We start from the raw sequence: 22,589 nt of genomic DNA on the forward strand, positions 1-22,589 counted from the left end.
AGACAAAGTTGACTATTGTTTGTCCTGTGAGGTAAAGGGATGAAGTAGTTTTATTTTTTTCCCCTGCAACTCTGTGTACATGCAGGTGTTTCAGCATCACCTGAGAAGACTGCTGTCCTTTCCTTACTATATTGTAGTGCCATCTTTACCAGATATGGGTAGTCTGTTTTTGGAGTCTATTTGTTGATCCTTGTGTAGTGCCCATGAATAAGATCTTTGAAATCCATGTGGGTCCTTTTCAAGTATTTCTTGGCTTTTCTCACATTTCCATTTAAAATTTAAAATAAGCTGGTCAGAAATACTTTGGGGATTTTTATATGAATTGAGTGAAATCTGTAGTTTGTAGATTTACATCTTTTATCTAGACTTTTAATCTGTGAATGTAGTGTGGTTCATTCTTTAGATTTTAAACAATGGTTTCAGTAATGTTTTACAATTTCCTACATTAAAGTCTTGCACATCTTTGTTAGATTTAGGTTGAGTTAACTGACATTTTTAATGCACTTATGTATGATGCTTCTTTAAAATTTTCATTCTCCTTTACGATGCAGAAACATAATTCGTTTTTAAATATTAGCAATATATGCATCAACCTTGTTGAGCTCATCAATTTCTCATAGTTTATTTAGATTTTTTTTATTTTGTTTTTTTGCTTTTGTTTGTTCGTTTTGGCAGTACTGGGGATAATCCCAGGGCCTTGCCAGGCTAGGGAAGCACTCTATCACTGACCTATATCCCCAGCCCTTTTTATTTTAAGACAGTCTCAGACCAGGTTGGCCTTGAACATGTGATCCTCCTGCCTCAGTCTTTAGATTCTAGGATTTCAGGTGTGTTCCACTGTGTCCTGGTTTTTGATTCTTTAAAAGAATACTCACAGTGTTTTTATTTCCCAGTCTTTATTATATGTTTTTAAAATTTTTACTTGCCTTAGTTCAATGCCTAGGATCCTCCAAACATTATTAAATGGAAGTAACATTTCTTTTCTTGTTCATGTTCTCTAAAAAAATACTTTTAACATTTTCCCAGTAAGCATGCAGTTTTCTGTAGATATATTTTAATGATTACTGTTTTTCAAAGTAAAGAAATTCCATTCTATTCCTATTTTGCTGATTAGCGTGGAAATTAATTTTATTGTTTCTTTTCATCTGTTGAATTATGTATGCTTTTCTAAAATGTGAAACTAACCTTGATCCTAGAATAAGCTCAATTTTTATGTATTATCTTTGTATATATCACTGATTTTGAGTTTACTAATATTTTTGGTAAGGAGTTTTGTGTTTGTATTCCTGAATTAGACTGGCCTTTTCTTTTTGTTGTTTTTGTTATATCTCTGCTTCTAGTGTAATAATTATGCTAGGCTTGTAAAATTAGCTAGGGAGTGCTTCCTATTTGATGGAAGTGATTTATGTGCAAATGTTTCATTACTTTCTGCTTAAATGTATTGTAAATACTATGGCAAATCCTGTGGAAGTTTAGTTTGTGGGAAAGTTAATAATTATGATATCAAGAATAGTGTGGTACTTCTCAGTTATGTCTTTGTGAATATTGCTATGTTCTTCTATAAGTTTTCATAACTATCCTTTAAGTTCTTTGCCATGTGTGCAGAATCTGTAGAGATGATCTTTTTTGTTTCATTGCATTGTTCCTTGTTTCTTTTGTCTTGATTAATTTACCCATGGTTGATTAGGTTTATTAGTCCTTTCAAAGAACCATTGTTTAAATCTGTTGGTTCTGTGAATTATGGGCTTGTTTTCTACTTGATTAATTTTTATTATTTAATATTTTCTAGTTCTGAAGTTTTTACTCTTTAATTATTGAAAACTTAAATCATTAATGTTCAGTCTTCTGTGAAATAGTCACCGGAAGCTTTTCTTGATGTAATCCTTTAATTCCATCTTGAATTTTGAATTTTATGTTGTTTAGAACATTTTATGATTTCCTTTGTGAGTTTCATAGGTGGATGGATTATTTAGAAGTATATTTTTAAAATTTCCAGGGGCTGGGGAGATAGCTCAGTTGGTAGAGTGCTTGCCTTGCAAGCACAAGGCCCTGGATTTGATCCCCAGCACTGAAAAAAAAAAAAAAAAATTCCAAACTTAAGGCATTTTATTTATTTATTTTTTTTTATTTTTTATTTTTTTTATTATAAACAAATGGGATACATGTTGTTTCTCTGTTTGTACATGGAGTAAAGGCATACCATTTGTGTAATCATAAATTTACATAGGGTAATGTTGTTTGATTCATTCTGTCATTTTTCCCCCTCACCCCACCCTTCCCATCCCTCTTTTCCCTCTATACAGTCCTTCCCCCATTCTTGCCCACCTCCCTAACCCTCACTCTAACCCTAAAACTAACCCCTCCCACACCCCATTATGTATCATCATCCACTTATCAGCGAGATCATTCTTCCTTTGGTTTTTTGAGATTGGCTTATCTCACTTAGCATGATATTCTCCAATTTTGTCCATTTGCCTGCAAATGCCATCATTTTATCATTCTTTATGGCTGAGTAATATTCCATTGTATATATATGCCACAGTTTCTTTATCCATTCATCAATTGAAGGACATCTAGGTTGGTTCCACAATCTGGCTATGGTGAATTGAGCAGCAATGAACATTGATGTGGCTGTATCTCTGTAGTATGCTGATTTTAAGTCCTTTGGGTATAGGCCAAGGAGTGGGATAGCTGAGTCAAATGGTGGTTCCATTCCAAGTTTTCTAAGGAGTCTCCATACTGCTTTCCAGAGTGGTTGCACTAATTTGCAGCCCCACCAGCAATGTATGAGTGTACCTTTTTCCCCACATCCTCGCCAACACCTGTTGTTGCTTGTATTCTTGATAATCGCCATTCTGATTGGGGTGAGATGGAATCTTAGGGTGGTTTTGATTTGCATTTCTCTTATTACTAGAGATGTTGAACATTTTTCCATAAATTTGTTGATTGTAGGTCTTCTGCGAAGTGTCTGTTCATTTCCTTAGACCATTTGTCGATTGGGTTATTTGTAGTCTTGGTGTTGAGTTTTTTGAGTTCTTTATAGATTCTGGAGATTAGTGCTCTATCTGAAGTATGATTGCCAAAGATTTTCTCCCACTCTGTAGGCTCTTTCTTCGCATTACTGATAGTTTCCTTTGCTGAGAGAAAGCTTTTTAGTTTGAATCTATCCCAGTTGTTGATTCTTGCTTTTATTTCTTGTGCTATGGGAGTCCTGTTGAGAAAGTCTGGTCCTAAGACGACATGTTGAAGATCTGGACCTACTTTTTCTTCTATAATCTGCAGGGTCTCTGGTCTGATTCCGAGGTCCTTAATCCATTTTGAGTTTAGTTTTGTGCACGGTGAGAGATATGGGTTTAGTTTCATTTTGCTGCATATGGATTTCCAATTTTCCCAGCACCATTTGGTGAACAGGCTATCTTTTCTCCATTGCATATTTTTGGCCCCTTTGTCTAGTATGAGGAAATTATATTTATTTGGGTTTGTGTCCGTGTCCTCTATTCTGTACCATTGATCTACCTGTCTATTTTGGTACCAATACCATGCCGTTTTTGTTACTATTGCTTTGTACTACAGTTGAAGTTCAGGTATTGCAATACCCCCTGCTTCATTTTTCCTGCAAAGGATTGCTTTAGCAATTCTGGGTTTATTATTCTTCCAGATGAATTTCATGACTGCTTGTTCTACTTCTGTAAGGTACATCCTTGGGATTTTAATTGGAATTGCATTGAATCTGTATAGCACTTTTGGTAGTATGGCCATTTTGACAATATTAATTCTGCCTATCCAGGAACATGGGAGATCTTTCCATCTTCTAAGGTTTTCTTTAATTTCTTTCTTTAGTGTTCTGTAGTTCTCATTGTAGAGGTCTTTCACCTCTTTTGTGAGATTGATTCCCAAGTATTTTATTTTTTTTGAGGCTATTGTGAATGGGGTAGTTTTCCTAATTTCTCTTTCTGAAGATTCATCACTTATGTGTAAAAATGCATTGGATTTATGAGCATTGATCTTGTATCCTGCTACTTTACTGAATTCACTTATGAGTTCTAAGAGTTTTCTGGTGGAATTTCCTGGTTCCTCTAAGTATATAATCATATCATCAGCAAATAGGGATAGTTTGAGTTCTTCTTTTCCAATTCGTATCCCTTTAATTTCTTTGGTCTGTCTAATTGCTCTGGCTAGAGTTTCAAGGACAATATTGAATAGGAATGGTGAGAGAGGGCATCCCTGCCTTGTTCCAGATTTTAGGGGGAATGCTTTCAGTTTTTCACCATTGAGAATGATATTAGCCATGGGCTTAGCATAGATGGCCTTTACAATGTTAAGGAACTTTCCCACTATCCCTATTTTTTCTAGTGTTTTGAGCATGAAGGGGTGCTGTATTTTATCAAATGCTTTTTCTGCATCTATCGAAATAATCATGTGATTCTTGACTTTAAGTCTGTTGATATGGTGAATTACATTTATTGATTTCCTGATGTTGAACCAACCTTGCATCCTGGGATGAAGCCCACTGGATCATGGTGCACTATCTTTTTAATATGTTTTTGTATGCGATTTGCTAAAATTTTGTTGAGAATTTTTGCGTCGATGTTCATTAAGGATATTGGTCTGAAATTTTCTTTCCTCAATGTGTCTCTGTCTTGTTTAGGTATCAGGGTGATATTGGTTTCATAGAATGTGTTTGGGAGGGTTCCCTCCTCCTCTATTTCATGGAATACTTTGAGAAGTATTGGAATGAGCTCTTCTTTAAAGGTTTTGTAGTACTCGGCTGAGAAACCATCAGGTCCTGGACTTTTCTTTGTTGGTAGGCTTTTGATGACTTCCTCTATTTCATTACTTGAAATTGGTCTATTTAAATTGTGTATGTCCTCCTCGTTTAGTTTAGGCAATTCATAGGTCTCTAGAAACTTGTTGATATCTTCGAAATTTTCTATTTTGTTGGAGTATAGATTTTCAAAATAGCTTCTAATTATGTTTTGTATTTCAGTCGTGTCTGTTGTGATATTTCCTTGTTCATTCCGAATTTTGGTGATTTGGGTTTTCTCTCGTCTTCTCTTTGTTAGTGTGGCTAAAGGTTTATCAATTTTGTTTATTTTTTCGAAGAACCAACTACTTATTTTGTCAATTTTTTGTATTGTTTCTTTTGTTTCAATTTCGTTGATTTCATGTCTGAGTTTAACTATTTCCTGTCTTCTACTACTTTTGGTGTTGGTCGGTTCTTCTTTTTCTAGGGCTTTGAGCTGTAGTGTTAGGTTGTTTATTTGTTGAGTTTTGCGTCTTTTATTGAATGCGCTCCATGTAATAAATTTTCCTCTAAGTACTGCTTTCATAGTGTCCCAGAGATTTTGATATGATGTTTCTTTGTTCTCATTTACCTCTAAGAATTTTTTAATTTCCTTCCTAATATCTTCTGTTATCCATTCATCATATAATAGCATATTGTTTAATCTCCAGGTGTTGGAGTAATTTCTGTTTTTTACCCTTTCATTTATTTCTAATTTCAATCCATTATGATGTGATAAAATACAAGGAAGCGTCTCTATCTTCTTGTATTTGCTAACATTAGCTTTGTGGCATAATATATGGTCTATTTTAGAGAAGGATCCATGTCCTGCTGAGAAGAAAGTGTATTCACTCTTGGTTGGATGGTATATTCTATAAATGTCTGTTAAGTCTAAATTATTGATTGTGTTATTGAGATCTATGGTTTCTTTGTTCAATTTTTGTTTGGAAGATCTGTCCAGTGGTGAGAGAGGCATGTTAAAATCACCTAGTATTATTGTATTGTGGTCTGTTTGGTTTCTGAGATTGAGAAGGATTTGTTTGACATACATGGGTGAGCCACTGTTTGGGGCATAGATATTTATGATTGTTATGTCTTGCTGATTTATGGTTCCCTTAAGCAGTGTGAAATATCCTTCTTTATCCCTTCTGATTAACTTTGGCTTGAAGTCCACTTTATCTGAAATGAGGATGGATACCCCAGCTTTTTTGCTGGGTCCATGTGCATGGTAAGTTTTTTCCCATCCTTTGACCTTTAGTCTTTGGGTATCTCTTTCTAAGAGATGAGTCTCTTGCAGGCAACATATTGTTGGATCTTTCTTTTTAATCCAATCTGCCAGTCTATGTCTTTTGATTGATGAATTCAGGCCATTAATATTCAGGGTTATTATTGAGATATGATTTGTATTCCCGGTCATTTGACTCATTTTATTCATTTATTTGTTTATTTTTGACATGACTTGGTTCCTCTTTATTTGAGAGTTCCTTTAGGATATCTCCTCCCTTTGCTGATTTGCTTCTTTGTTTTTCATCTCTTCTTCATGGAATATTTTGCTGAGAATGTTCTGTAATGCTGGCTTTCTTTTTGTATATTCTTTTAGCTTTTGTTTATCATGGAAGGATTTTATTTCGTCGTCAAATCTGAAGGTAAGTTTTGCTGGGTATAAGATTCTTGGTTGGCATCCATTTTCTTTTAGGACTTGAAAAATGTTATTCCAGGCCCTTCTAGCTTTTAAGGTCTGGATTGAAAAATCTGCTGATATCCGTATTGGTTTCCCCCTGAATGTAATTTGGTTCTTTTCTCTCACAGCCTTTAAGATTCTGTCTTTATTTTGTATGTTAGGTATTTTCATTATAATGTGCCTTGGTGTGGGTCTGTTGTAATTTTGTGTATTTGGAGTCCTATAAGCCTCTTGAACTTGATTTTCCATTTCATTCTTCAGATTTGGGAAATTTTCTGAATTTATCTCATTGAATAGGTTGTTCATTCCTTTGGTTTGTTTCTCTAAGCCTTCCTCAATCCCAATAATTCTCAAATTTGGCCTTTTCAGGATATCCCATAATTCTTGTAGATTCTGTTCATGATTTCTTACCATCTTCTCTGTTTGTTCGACTTTGTTTTCGAGGTTAAATATTTTGTCTTCAATATCTGAGGTTCTGTCTTCCAGGTGTTCTATCCTATTGGTTGTGCTTTCTATGGAGTTCTTAATTTGGTTTATTGTTTCCTTCATTTCAAGGATTTCTGTTTGGTTTTTTCAATATCTCTAACTCTTTATTGAAATGGTCTTTTGCTTCCTGTATTTGCTCTTTTAACTGTCGATTGGTGCGTTCATTCAATGCCTGCATTTGCTCTTTCATTTCATTGTTTGCTTCCCTTATCATGTTGATTATGTACATTCTGAACTCCCTTTCTGACATTTCTTCTGCCATGCTGTCATTGGATTTTATTGATGTAACATCCAGATTTGTTTGAGGCATTTTCTTCCCTTGTTTTCTCATGTCGTTCAGGTGTCAGTGGACTGCAGAGATGTTGCAGATTTTCTCTGTTGACTTATAATGTCCCTGAAGATTGCTAGTGTATCCCCTCTTATCCTTCAGTAGCCTGAAGTCTTAGAGGAAGTTGATACTGCGGTGTTCCCCTAGGAAGCTGCCTCTCTAGGGGTGGTGGTCTTCAGGTGGGGTATATTCCCTGCTAGTGGGCAGAGGTGCCTCTACTTGTTGACCAATGGTCATCCAAAGGGTAACTAGACTGCAGGCTGAGGCAAGGCCTGTTTGGGCCTGTGTCTCTGGTTTTACCGTCCTTGTGGGAAAACCTCACCCGGCGGGGAAGACTCACCCGGTGGGGAGGTCTCGCTGGTCAGTTCCCCTCCTAGAGGTTCCCCTCAGTTCACAACTACCGCCTGGGCAGGGCAGCCTTCCCAGGCAACGTTCCCAGGGGCCTGGACCTACCTCCTGGGTCTGGGAGCCCTGCTCTTTGCAGACGAGTCTCCTTGGGTAGCCCCTCCTCAGAGAAGCTGCCCGCAGTCCTGGAACCTTCGCTCCGCCCCTCAGCTTGTCTCTGTGTAGCTCTTTCAAGAAAAGGTGCCTAGGTCCCCAGTCCGGACCGTGCTTTGCACCTAATCACCTGGCTATGCGACCCGTCCTCTGAGCAGTCACTTGGATCCTCGTACATATGCTCCAAGCCCCAGTGACCCGCCGCTAGTCTCTTCCACCCGGTGTTCTGTGTGGGCGCTTGGAGACCAAGCCACTCACTGCGCACCTCCACCTCCTCAGGACAGCCCCTTCCCCGTTGTTCAGGCGGTTGCTGAGTCCAAATAGCTCGCCGTCCCACTCTTTCTCTGGCAGCCACAGGAGCCCCGACAGATCGCTCCAAAACCAGCGGTGTGTTGCGCAGCTTCCTCTGCAAAGTTCCCCGCTTTCCGAGTTCACTGCTCCAGGGGGGGAGGGGTGTCTTGCCGCCTGGGCAAGGCAGCCTTCCCAGGCAACGTTCCCAGGGACCTGGACCTACCTCCTGGGCCTGGGAGCCTCACCCTTCGCAGACGAGTCTCCTTAGGTTGCCCCTCCTTAGAGAAGCTGCGCAGCTGGAACCTTCGCTCCACCGTTTTTTCGCTCCACTTCGCTGTCCGTGTTTACGCTCCAGCGGGGGGAGGGGCGTCTCGCTGAGCCACTGTACTTCACAAAGTTCCCTGCGTTCTGGGGCTACCGCCCCATCCGGGACACCTCCCCAATGGGAGAAACTCACCCGGCAGCTTTGAGTTGGTCCCAAGTCACTCACTATCTCCTCTTTTGAATCTTGAGTCCTGGAGCAACATGAAATGCAGCCGCCCTCTAGTCCGCCATCTTGAAAAACCGGCATTTTAAAGTTATACATTTATTTCTAGTTTCATATCATTTTGGGAAAAGCAAAAGCTGTTTATTTCTTACCTTTCTGTTATGTGTTAAAATTTCTCACAAAATTATAGATTTTTCTCATCTTTATATTCTCTTAATCCTTGCCTTTCATATTTTGTTTCCATATTATTACTTACATACAAATTTAGAATTGATACATATTTCAATTAGTTATTTTGGTATCAGTATTTTAAGTGCTACATGTTTACATAAATTGAGTACCCCTTATCTGAAAAACGGAAATGCAAAGGTTCCACAGTTCAAAACTGTTAGAGGACCAATCTATATCAAAGTGAAAAATTTCACACCTGACCGCGCATGATAGGTGATAGAATGCAGGTACACTAAAAATATTGTATGAAATTACTCACAGGCTATGTATAAGATGTACAAGGTGCACTTGAAACTTAAATTAATTTTATGTTCAGGTTGGGATCTATCCTTAAGACATCTCATTGTGTTTAAGTAAATAAAAATTCAGAAAAATCTGAAAAAAAATTCAAAATTTGAACCACTACTGATTCCCAGCATTTCAGATAAAGGATACTCAACTTGTACTACCTGTTTTTATTTTTTCGATCCTTCTTTGCTTTGTTGAAATCAGTCAACTTTTATTAAATATTTATTTTTGTTCCTGTGTTAGTTTGAAACATATATTTGATTCTATTTGCTTTTTGGTAGTCCCAGAGATAAGTATAGGTATCTGTTCTGAGATTTAGATGCTTTCATTTGCTCTACCCTCTTCCTGGAAGTGCAGGAACCCAAGAAAAGTGCTTTTCAAACTCTACCTTGTATAAAAATCATCCAGGGTTAGGACTAGGAGTCTTCATTTTCGATAAGCTTCCTGTTCATGCCAGTGATGCTAGTCATTGGATTACATAGTCAGCAATAAGGCCTAAAGTCATTGTAATATTTGTACAACTTGTGACTTATGTACTATTAGTATTTTGTATTTTAATTCAGTGTATTTTAAACCTTATAATGTCATTGTTATTGTTATTTTTTATAATCATTATTCACTTAATCTGCTAATTTATTGTTTTTCATTTTTCTGGAACCAACTATTTAGTTTTATTAAAAATTTTTAAATTTACAAATATAATTATATAATCATAGGATACATTATGATAATTTAATATGTGTATATAGTGTGTCACTATAAAGTCAGGTTACTTAGTATTTGTTTACCATTTCCTTGTGTTTGGAGCCTTTAAACTCCTTTTTTCTACTTATTCATAAAATATATAATATATTGGTATAAATGTAATCACTTAATTATGCTGTAGAACACCAAAACGTATTCCTTCTATCAAACTATATTTTGTTATTAATTTTCCAACCTACTTTTATCCCCCTTCCACTCTCCTTCCTAATTCTAATAATTACTATTCTCTCTTTGAAATCAATCAGCCTTTTAGCTTCCATGTATGGGAAGAACATGTGATACTTGTCTCACTATCTGACTTATTTCACTTAATGTCCTCCATTTCCTTCCACTTTCCTGTATGACAGGTTTTCATTCTTTTTTATATCTGAATAATATTCTGCTGTGCATATATCCCTATTTCTTTATCCATTCATTTTCTGATGGGCATCTTAGTTGATTTCATATATTAACTCTTGTGAATTCTTCTACAATAAACATGAGAGAATTATATCTTTTCAATATGCTGATTGCATTTTTCTAAATATATACCCAGTAGTGGGCTAGTTAGAGCATATGGAAGTTCTGTTTTCAGTGTTTTGAAGAATGCCTAGACCATTCTCCCTAATGCCTGTAGTGATAAGAATTCCCTTTGTTCCTCATCCTTGCCAGCATTTGTTGTTTTTTTACTTTTTTGACATTAGCCTTTTGACTGGAGTGAGTTGATATCTAATTGTGGTTTTGATTTGTAATTCTCTGATGACTATTGATAGTGAGCATTTTTTCATATACTTGTTGGGCACTTGAATACCTTCTGTTGAGAAATTTCTATTTAGATGTTTTGCCCATTTGGTGATGATGATATGATTTTTTTGTTGAGTTTTTTAAAGTTCCTTATATAGTCTGGATAATAACCTTGGCAAATTAATAATTGGCAAATATCTTCTCCCATCCTATAGGTTGTTTGTCTCTTTATTCCTTATTATGTCCTTTGCTATGCAGAATCTTCTTAATGTGATATAACACATTTGTTTACTTCTCCTTTGGGGGTCTTATTATGTACTCTTGTCTTGAAGTGTTTCTTCTGTTTTTTTTTTTTTTTTTTTCCAGTTGCTTCATGGTTTTCAGCATTTATATTTGTTTTGATCCATTTTGACTCTATATATGAAGATATTGGTGTAGTTACATTCCTCTGCTTGTGAATATCCAGTTTTTCTAGCACTATTTTTTGAAGATACTGTCCTTTATGTTTTTGGCACCTTTGTTGAAAACTAGTGGTCTATTGATATGTGATTTGTTTCTGGGTTCTATATTCTCTTCCATTGGTCTATGTGATAGTTTTTATGCAAATACCATGTTGTATTGGTTACTGTATCCTTATATTATGTCTAGAGATAGGGCATCAAGATGCTTCTGGCTTTTTAAAATTTTTATTTATTTTTTGCTTAAGATCATTTTGACTATTTGCTGTCTTTTGTGGTTCCAAATGAATTTCAATATTGCATTTCTATTTCTGTGAAGAATGTCCTTTTTATTTTCATATGGATTACTTTGAATCTATATGGCACTTTTGGTAGTATAGACATTTTCACAAGAATAATACTACAGTCCATGAACATGGAGATCTTTCCATTTATTTTTGTCATCAATTATTCCCATTACATTGTAATTTCCATTATAATGTTAATAACTTCTTTGGTTAAATGTATTCCTATGTGTATTATTATTAGTATTACTACTTCAATTTGTAATTTGTAGCTAATGGGGTTGCTTTCTTGGTTTCTTTTCCAGGAAGTCTGTTAACTGGTATATAAAAATACTATTGATTTTTGTATGTTCACTCTATCTTGCAACTTTATTGGATTTTTTTTTTTGTCTATTCTAACAGTCTTTTTGTAGAGTCTTCTTTTTTTTTCTGTATATAGAATCATGTCATATACAAAACAAGGATAATTTATCTTCTTTCCTCATTACTTGGGTCTTTTATTTTCTTCTGGCTAAATTAATTGCTCTGGCTAAAACTTCAGTACTATGTTGAGTAAGAATAGTGAAAAGGGGACATCCTTGCCTTGTTCAGTCACTAGAGGGAATGCTTTCAGCTTTCTTTGTGCAATTGGATGTTGTCTTTATTATGTTGAGATATGTTCCTTTTATACCTAACATTTTTGGGAGTGGGTACCAGGCATTGGACTCAGGGATACTCAGCCACTGAGCCACATCCCCAGCCCTATTTTGTATTTTACTTAGAGACAGGGTCTCACTGAGTTACTTAGCATCCCTGCACCTCACTCTTGCTGAGGCTGGCTTTGAACTCATGATCCTCCTGCCTCAGTCTCCCAAGCTGCTAGGATTACAGGTGTGAGCCACCACACCCAGCTAACTGAGTTTTTTGAAGCTGAGTTATCATGAAGGGATGTTGGATTTTGTTGAATACCTTTTTTTCACCTATTGTCGTGAATTGCATATATTGAACCATCTTTGCACTTACTAAGATAAAAAGATTATGATGTATAATCTTTTTGGTATACTGTTGGGTTTGATTTGCTCTTATTTTGTTGAGGATGTCTGTGTCTGTATGCATCTGGAATACTGGCTCATAGTTTTCTTTTGTGTGTGTGTGTCCCTTTCTGATTTTGGTATCAGGGTAATGCTGGTCTTCCAGAACGAATTTGAAATAGTTCCAGCCTTTTTCATTCTTTGGGACAGTTTGAGAAGAATTGTTGTTAGTTGTTTTTCATTTTAATATTTTTAGTTACGGTTCGATACAATATCTTTATTATGTTTTTTTTTATGTGATGCTGAGAATCGAACCCAGCACCTCACATGTGCTAGGCCAGCCCTCTACCACTAAACCACAACCCCAGCACCTAGTGTTAGTTCTTTAAATGTTTGTTGGAATTCAGCAATGAAGGTATCTGTTCCTAGGCTTTTTTTTTGAGGGGGACTTTCTGATTATTTTTTTTAAGTCTTCATACTTGTTATTGGTCTGTTCAAGTTTTCTGTGTCTTTATGGTTCAATTTTGATAGTTTATATGTGTCTAGAATTTTCCATTCATTTTTGACTTTCCAGTTTGTTGGCACATAGTTGTTCATGATATTTGCTAATGATCCCTTGTATGTCTGTGTTCTGAATTATACTTTCTCCTTTTCATGTCTTATTTATTTGGGTTTTCTTTCTTTTGTCTGTTTAGACAAGCTAAAGGTTTGTTGATTTTGTATATCTTTTCAAAAACTAACACTTGGTTTTGTCTATCTTTTAGCTTTGTAAGAGTTGATTGATTGGTTTTTGGTAGTCTCTATTTTATTATTTCAGACCTGATTTTTGTTATTTACTTCTGCTAATTTGGAGTTTGGTTTGTCCTTGCTTTTCTAGTTCCTTGATTTACATTATTAGGTTGTTTGAAATCTTTCTTTTCCTTTTCCTCTTTTTTTTTTTTTTTTTTAATGTAAGCAGTTATTTCTATGAAATCCTCTCCTACTACTATTTTTGCTACAGCACCATAGGTTTTGGTATGTTTCCATTTTCATTTGTGAAATAAATTTTTTTTTTTATTCCTTCAATGACCCATTTTTCATTCAGGTGCATGTTGTTTAGTTTCTATTATTTGTATGATTTCTAAAATTCATTGTGTTGATTTGTTGTCTTATACTGGGTAGTCAGAAAAGGCAAATGGTATGATTTTGACTTTTTGGAATTTGCTGGAAATTATTTTGTGGCCTAATATATGGTCTTTCCTGGAGAATGTTCCATCTGTTGATGACAAAAATATGTATTCCATAGCTGTTAGATAAAATGTTTTTAATGTGTATTATTTCTATTTGCTCTATAGCATAATGCAGTTCTGATGTGTGTTACTTTTTTTTTTTGTTCTGGATGATTTATCTGTTGATGAAAGTGAGGTGTAGAAGTTCCCTATTATTCTATTGAAGTCCCTATCTCACTTTAAGATCTAGTAATATTTGCTTTTATGTGATTAGGTACTCCAGCATTGTCATGCTTATGTAATTTTTATATCCTCTTTATGAATGATCCCAAAGTTATTATATACTGACCTTCTTTCTCTCTTTTTGCAGTATTTACTTAAAAATCTATTTTATTTGATATTAATGTAGCTGCACTTGCTCACTTTTGCTTTCCATTTATATGGAATAGTTTTTTTATTCCCTTCATTTTCAGTCAGTATGTGGTGAGGTAAGTTTCCTATAGACAGCATGTCATTAGTTTTTGTTTTTATCCATTCATCCAATCAAGTCTTTTAATTGGGTAATTTTATTTTTATATTCAAAGTTATTATTGATAAATAATGAATTATTCTTGGCATTTTCTAGTTGTCTTGTGTATACTTTGTTTCCTCTCTTGTTTATCTTTGTGGTTTGGTGGTTGTACTGATAGGGTTTGAATATTTTTTTCTTTCTTTTTTTATCTGCTTATATACTGGGTTTATACTTTCTTGTGGTTTTATTATGATAGTTATCATTGTTTGGTTTCTAGATGAGACTCAATTAAGCCTTATGTGAAAGGCTAGTCTTTCACTAGTCTTTCATTCATAGCAATGAATTCACTCAGTTTTTGCTTGTCTTAGAAAGACTTTGTGCCTCTGTCACATCCAATTGATAACTTTGGTGGGTATAGTATTTTGGGTTGGCATTTTTTTCTTTCAGAATTTTGCTAAGCCATTTTATTCTCACCTGGCCTGTAAAGTTTCTGCTGAGAAATCTATTAGACTAATGGGAGTTCTTTTAAATGTGACTTGGCACTTGCTCTTGTTTCTAGAATTCTGTTTACCTTGGACTTTCGATAGCTTGACTAAAATATGAAATAGACTTTTTTTTGGTCAGCTACTTTTGGAGTCTTTTGATCCTCCTGAATCTAGATTTGCCAAGATTTGGGGAGTCTTCAACTGAAATTCATAATACACGTGCACACACACACACACACACACACACACGTTGTACATAGACACATACCTTTATTGTATTTTGTTTTATTTGTTTTATGTGGTGCTGAGGGTTGAACTCAGTGCCTCACACATGCTAGGCAAGCACTCTATCACTCAGCCCCAATCCCAGCCCCAGCCCCAACCCTTCAGTAGTTGTTTTGATGAATAGATTTCTAGGCTTTTTCTCTTCTCTTTGTGTAATATTCAGATATTTATAATTCAAACATTTGTTCACTTAATGGTGTCCCATAAGTCTTGAAGTTAGTATCTGGTCCTTCCTTTTTCTTTTTCTTTCTTTTCTTTGTCTTCAAGTTCAGAAATTCCTCCTTCTGTTTGATGTACTCTGTTATAAATGCTATCAATTGTATATATATAGAGAGAGAGGAGAAAGAGAGAGAGAGAGAGAGATGGTTTTGTTGTTTTGTTTTGTTTTTAGTTTCACTTACTGAATTCTTCAGCTCCAAGATTTGTTTGAATCTCTTTTATGATCTCTCTCTCTTTTTCCTGAATTTCTCATTCATATGGTGCATTGTTTTTCTGATTTTTGTTAACTTGTTTATATTTTTTGGTATCTCTTTTAATTTCCTTAGAACCATTATTTTGAATTTTTTTCCCCGTGGGGATTTCATCAGTTTTTTTTTTTCCTCTGAAGGTTGTTGCCAGAGAATTATTAGATTTCTTCAGAGGCATTACTTTGCTCTTTCACACTTCTTTTATCCTTAATTTGATATTTGCACACATGGCATGTCTTTTGTCTCTTCCAATTTTATCAAGTGGCTTTTGTAGTAAAAGATTTTCTCTGAGCTGGGTGTTTTATAATGTCCCTTTGGTATGCTAGACTGACTTTGGTTTCAGTTGAGTTACAGTAATATAGTCTCCATATAGCTTCTTCATCTGTGATTAATTTAGTTGTCATTCATATGGTTGGGGGTGGCAGGTAGCCTGTGGATTGCACTGGACATTCTAGCATCCACGTTGGATGCATCCCAAACTGGATCAAGGACTTTGGAGATTACAGGATTCCACATTAGCAAAAACTTCAGATGAAAGTGTGAACTGAATAGGGACTTCTGTTTACTTTTTCCCCATGGATAAGAAGACTTTCCCAAGTTCATGGAGTTATGACTGTGGCAACTGAGTGGTTGATGCAAGACACTTTATTCCCTTCTTCACTGGACCATCCTAACTCTGTTGTATTTCTCCATTGTGTCTATATTACACTCCATTGCTCTCCCCCAAATATTCTAGCCAAGTAACAGCTGTGTAGTTCTTATGTTTGATACTTTTTTGTGTGAAGAAAGCGTATCCTGTGCTCTACTTTATCATTTTGCCAGAAGTCTAATACCTTTTGGTTATTCACCATTCTTTCTTGAATTTCAGGGCTTCTATTTGGATCTCTTTCCCTTATGTTTGAAAAAACAGTATAGTAATTCCATTAGTATAAGTCTCTTGGTGGTGAATTACCAGGGTTTTTTTTTTTTTTTTTTTTTTTTTGTCTGAAGATGTCTTTGTTTCATCTTTCCTCGTATTAAACATTTTCACTGGATATAGAATTCTAGGATGGCACATAATTTTCTTCCAGTGCATTAAAGTTTTTATTTCATTATCTCCAGCACCCCATGTTTGTATTGAGAAGTGAGAAGTCAGGTGTTAGTCTTTTTGTTATACCTTTGAAGATTATTATTTTGTTTTGTTTTCTAATTCTCCTGGGTACTTTCCTGTTGTATGTCTAGATGTAGGTTACCCTTTTTTTTTTTTTTTTTTTTTTTGTCTTGTGGTTTTCTATAATGAATCCAGTGTCTCACATATATGCTAGACAGGCACTCTAGGCTATATCCTCAGCCCTTATGGATTACTTTTTATGTTTTTAGTGATTTATTAGGATTATTGGAACTGTGGTTTGATATCTTCCATTAGTTTTGGAAATTTTTTTTTGAAATAGTATATCTGTTAATCTTCTGTTGAGTCTCCAAATATATATTTGTTGGAACTTATCACTTTGTCTTCTCTTATCTTTTTGGATTTTTTTTTTCATCTTTTGTTTCTAACCTTTTTCTGGGTATAATATTCTAATGTATCTTTTAGTTTATTTTTGACTGTATTTAAAATATTTGAAATTCAGTCACTGTATTTTTCCATCCTAGAATTTCTATTTGCTTTTCAAACATAATTTGCAGATCTTTGATTTTTAATGTTTTATTTTCTTTAACATAGGAAGTCTTATTTTTTAGTTGTATTTAATAATTCTAGTAACCGAGTTTGGCTGTTTCTGTTGTCTGTTCTGATGATGGGTATTCCTGATATCTTAATTTCTTGTGTGCCTAAATATTATTAGTTGTGGATTGATACTTTATTTGTGGAAATAACTTGAGCTTGAAATTGTTTTCATCATCTTCTAGTGTTTTGTTATTGATATGCCTGTGCATGTATCAGTCTGGGATTGCCTTAAACCAGTTTTAAAAACAGATCTTTTGGGCCCAGCCAGTTGAGGTTAACCTGGTTTGCAAGTTGTTGGTCAATTTGCTTCTGGTTCACCCTCACTTTTTTGTACACTAAAAGCAGGGAAAATATCAGAGTTTCACCTTTGGTCAAACCTGGACTCCATTTTGTTTGGTTAGTCCAATAAGGTTATTATAGTCTTACCTAGTTTCTCTCTAGAATCAACAAATGTTTCCAGTGCAAAAACATTCTTTAATGCCAGGCCCACTTTCTATATCACTGATCATTGAGTTTTGTTTTCACAATTACTTTGTAACCTTATTTTCTCTTACATATCTTAAAGCAAAATGTAGAAATTCTTTGCCCAGGATTTTTACTTACCATCGTCAGTTTGATTGATCTAAACATCCTAGTCCATTATAACCAGAAGTAGACTTTTGTACTTTACATTTACTTATTTTTATAGAAACTTACTTCATGTGTTTAAATAACTTGGCTAAGCTAAATGTCAAAACTGGAATTTGGAACCATGTTATCATTTATAGCTTTAAACCTGATTAAGTACGTTGTCTGAAATTAAGGTCTTGATAATAACAATGTCTTAGTGTAATTGCATGTAAATAAATGTCAAGTGGTTGAAACCATATTTGTCCATATTATACAAATCAGCAAATTCTCATCAAATCTCATCATTTGAGTTAAGTGTACTTCTGCTAAATTTTCTCTATTACTAATGTGATGATGCCCAGAGTTTAATGATTTTGTAACATGAAATTCTAGACTTTTCTGCCCCTCCGGATCTTATGGCTATATTTTGCATGTCATCTTAATCCATGAAATGGAATTATTTTCCTACTACTACATTCTCTTAGATAACTAGGCATAAACAGATATAAAATATATACTTTACTCACTTATAGCTTACTCCATCTGGAAGCATTTCTCTTATCAAATCAATGCATTTAATTAAAAATCCTGTGAAGACCTGTGATAAAGTTTACTCTTTGATTCAAAGTTTGACTTCTCAAATCAGACATCGAATGGAAGACCCCAAATCAGCAGGTAAATATATTTTTCTTAAAACATAAAACAACAAAATTTGTTGCCCAATTACTGTAAACATTTTAAAATAATGCACTAGTCTTCTTAAGAAATCAAGCCAGGCACAGTCTCAAATGCCTATAATCCCAGCAGCTCAGTGGCTGAGGCAGGAGGATCAAGAGTTCTTAGCAAAAGCAAGGCGCTAAGCAACTCAGTGAGACCCTGTCTGTAAATCAAATACAAAATAGGGCTGGGGATGTGACTCAGTGGTTTGAGTGCCCCTGAGTTCAGTCCCCAGTACCCACCAAGAAAAGAAATCAAGCCTCTCTCCTGAGATCTAGTTATGTATATGTTAATATATACCATATTTCACCATGAAACTGTCACAGATTTTATACTGATTTTTTTTGTTTTTGTTTTTTTTTTCCAAAAAGTGCGGTGCAACCATTATGTGAAGCTTTTAAAAATATTATGCCAGTATTATGTATTACTAAACTGTCTTTGGTGCAAGATTAGGATGCACAGAATTCTTGTAAATATAAGTTAATTTATTAGTGATGATTATGTAGTTCAATACATTTTATATGACAAAAGAATTATAACTGAGTTATGGTTACTTTTATCCATGATAACATGAAAAAGGCAATAAAACATTCTTATTTGATTAATTATTTAGCATTGCCCAGTAGTTAAACAGTGATTATAGAGCTTAAGAAGAAAGAGTAAAACAGCTAATATGAGCCCTAACTCTGAGGCTAGCTTGGTTAACAATTTTGACATCTTGGGTTTCTTATTGGTACAAATTTGAATTGTTTTCTGCTAATGATTTTCTGCTAATGATTCTGCCTATTCTGTTAATTATTTAAATCTAGTAAAAATGATAGCATTTAAAATTCAGAATTGAAAATGTACTTTTTAAAGAATTTTGTTAAAATTGTTGTTCTTTTTTTGTTTTATTATTGAAGTCTGTAATACATGGAAAGATCTTTTATAAAAAGTTCTTGCCTGGGCAAGGTGGCATATGCCTGTAATCCCAGTGGCTTGGAATGCTGAGGCAGGAGGATTGTGAGTTCAAAGCCAGCGTCACCAGCAGTGAGGCACTAAGCAACTCAGTGAGACCCTGTCTCTAAATAAAAAACAAAATACTGCTGGGGATGTGGCTTAGAGGTTGAGTGCCCTTGAATTCAATCCCCAGTACCAAAAAAAAAGTTTTTAGCAAGTACTTATCCAAGTAAAAAAATTGTTTGTTAATGGTATATGCCTATAGTAATATTTCCTAACTTCCTATACTTTTATCTTTTTCACTTAAACATTTCTAATTAAAGTTTTTAACATTTTAACATATATATATTTATCAGATTTTTGAGTTTGAATACTGAAAACAATATCTTGTTCTAGATATTCAGCTTTATCATAGTGAAACATTGGAGCTTATGTTACGTCGATGGTCCAAGTTGGAGAAAGACTTTAAAACAAAGAATGGAAGATATGATATTAGTAAGATCCCTGACATATATGACTGTATAAAATATGATGTCCAGCATAATGGTTCCTTGAAATTAGAAAATACAATGGAATTATATAGGCTTTCAAAGGCATTAGCAGATATTGTTATCCCTCAGGTAAGTAGGTCTCAAGAATATATTTTCTATACTATTGTATAAAATAGATGCTTTTAAACAATCTACCAATAGGTAAAATGTAGTTGCTTTTCATGATCCTAGAAAACTATTAACTTGTAAATTAATGAATTTGTATTGTAAGTTTTTTTATTGGTTATATTAATCATATTATCTGAGAGGTTCTAAATTGATTATAATGACTTTTGGAAAAGTATCTTTTATTTATTAGAGCAGTCATAAGTTCACAGTAAAATTGATTGAATGATACAAAGATTTCCCATATATTTTCTGCTCTTACACAGAGCCCTCTCTCCTTCCCCATTATAAATATCAAACTTGTTACAAGTGATGAGCCTAAGGTGACATAACATTATCACCCAGAGTTCATAGAATTCATTCTTGATATTATATATCCTGAGTTTTCATCAGTTCATAGTGATGTGTTTCCATCAGTGTAATATACAGATTTGTTTTATGCCCTAAGAATATAGTGACTTTAAAATTTAAGAATTGATTCTCTGAAGAACAATAATATGCTCACAAACAAAACAAATGAAAAAAATTATGGAATAAATCACTCAACAAATTATTGAAGAACGATTGTGCACCTATCAGTTCTACTATGAAAACATGGAAAATGGGAGAAAAATATAGTTGTGGGCTTCTGTAAAAATACTTACAAACTGAGGATGTAGTTCAGTGGTAGAATACTTGCCTCACATGTGCAACGCTCTGGATTCAACCCCCAGGACTATCTCCCTCCCCCCCTCCACAAGAAAGACTTTTTTGCAAGTCTTTTTACCTTACATTAAAGTATTTTGAAAATAAGGGTTAGAGCAAAGATGTAACTAGATTTCCTTTTGAGGGATGCAGCTCTTTTCATTATAGGAGAATAAAAATAAAGTTCTAACCAGAATTCAAATGACTAAGAAAAATAGATTAATAATAAAGGAACAAGTGACAAATTCTATTGAAGTCAAAAATGTTAGAAGAGCCACATGCATTGGTGCATGCCTATAATTCCAACTACTCAGGAAACTGAGGCAGGAGGATCACAAGTTCAAGATTAGCCTAGGCAATTTAGCAAGACCTGTTTCAAAATTTAAAAAAAAGAAAAGAAAAACAAAAGAATATGTTGGAAGAGAAAAAAGTTTCAGATGCCACTTTAGGATCTTTTTCCAGTTTCAATTGTAAAGAAAATGATTTGAATATTATAAAGCAGAAGTTGGAGTGAATCAGATATTCCAACTGTAAACTAAAGTTAAAAAACAGGAAGAAACAAAATACGTGAAAAGGATAAACTATGACAAAAGTTCAAATAGCCTCACTATAAATGCCCATATATAAAAAAGTTTAAAATAATGTCACTGTCCCTAGTGTCCCTTTCCTAAAATTCACCAGTAGTCCAAATAAACAACAGACTTTGAACAACTGGAAATTCAGGCAGTATACAATTTACCTAAAGATATTTACATAGTTATTAGCAATTAATTTGTTTCTTCAGCAACCATATATTTGGTCAGAAATATATACAGTGTCAGATATATTGTATGAATCAGTGATCTAAAAACATGAACCCTAAATCTGGAGGTGTAACTCAGTGGTTAGAGTACTTTCCTAGCATGGACAACTCCCTTGTTTAATCTCTAGTACCAAAAATGTAAGTCCTTTTTTTAAAATAAAGCAGGATGAAAATCTGGGGTTGTGGTTTAGTGGTAGAGTGCTTGCCTAGCACGTGTGAAGCACTGGGTTCCATCCTCAGTCCCACATAAAAAGTAAATAAACAAAGGTATTGTGTCCATCTACAATGAAAAAACTTTAAAAAAAATTATGTCTTTGGGGGTTGCTTTAAGAAAACATGATTTAGAAAATGAGATTCATTCTCAGACCATCATTTTTCATAGGTGAAAATGAATTAGATTTAAAGAGTTTTGTTATAATTATTGTCATTTTCTTATTGTCAAAATTAAAAAGACAAATTTTATTTGGCAAGAGAAATTTTTTATAGAATAAAAAGTTTTATTTTTATAACATGATACTTGAAGATTACCATGAAAGTGCGAGTACAAGTTTGCAGTTTTAACTGTATGGTATAGATGATCATCAAGCTAACACTGAACTGATTATATCTCATTAAGCACAGTTACTGAGTTGGCATCTATCTTTGTTATGTAATTCAAGATATTTATTCAGATTTTTCCTATGAAAGATTCCAAGAAGAATGATTACTGATAATTCAAAGTTTACACTGGAAGCATAAATAAGACCCTGATTTTTTTCATAAATTTGAATTGCTTTGACTTTAGTTCAGGCTCAGTGTCTTAGTTGTACTTCTGTTTGCAATGAGGATTATCTAAAAAGTATACTTTTGAACAATTAGCTATAAACATAAGGCCTTTTAAAACGTTTATGATCTACATGCATTTTTCAAGGCAGGCATTCAATATATCTGAATGTGTTATGTACACAGTGGCTAAATAAATACACAATTGCTTATCTGATTATTAGCATAATCATGTTTGTGTTATTATATAGCATACTTAATTTTACTCTTCTGGGTTTTTGTGTGTCTGTGTTAATTATTTAGAACATTTTAAAATTGAGAATGAAAAATTGTTTTCTAAGAGATGGCCATAAAAAGAATACTCAAGTGTCAGTGAAGTTTTAGGTGATAAACTATTTTTACCTTGACTATGCATTCAGGTATGCAAACTAGGAGTCTAATGTTCA

At 34.3% G+C, this 22,589-nt stretch overlaps 1 protein-coding gene across 17 annotated transcripts in view; it reads left to right on the forward strand.

Moving 5' to 3' along the window:
- Ppip5k2 (diphosphoinositol pentakisphosphate kinase 2) overlaps positions 1 to 22,589 on the forward strand; it is an 89,218-nt gene that overhangs the window by 34,604 nt on the left and 32,025 nt on the right. For all 17 annotated transcript variants that reach the window (XM_047555192.1, XM_047555193.1, XM_047555191.1 and 14 more), the window contains 2 exons: positions 18,117 to 18,258; positions 19,636 to 19,859. In XM_047555192.1, the coding sequence (XP_047411148.1) occupies positions 18,117 to 18,258; positions 19,636 to 19,859 (366 nt within the window). The remainder of the gene's footprint in view (positions 1 to 18,116; positions 18,259 to 19,635; positions 19,860 to 22,589) is intronic.

This window comes from Sciurus carolinensis, chromosome 6 (assembly GCF_902686445.1).
Source record: "Sciurus carolinensis chromosome 6, mSciCar1.2, whole genome shotgun sequence".
Lineage (NCBI taxonomy): Eukaryota > Metazoa > Chordata > Mammalia > Rodentia > Sciuridae > Sciurus > Sciurus carolinensis.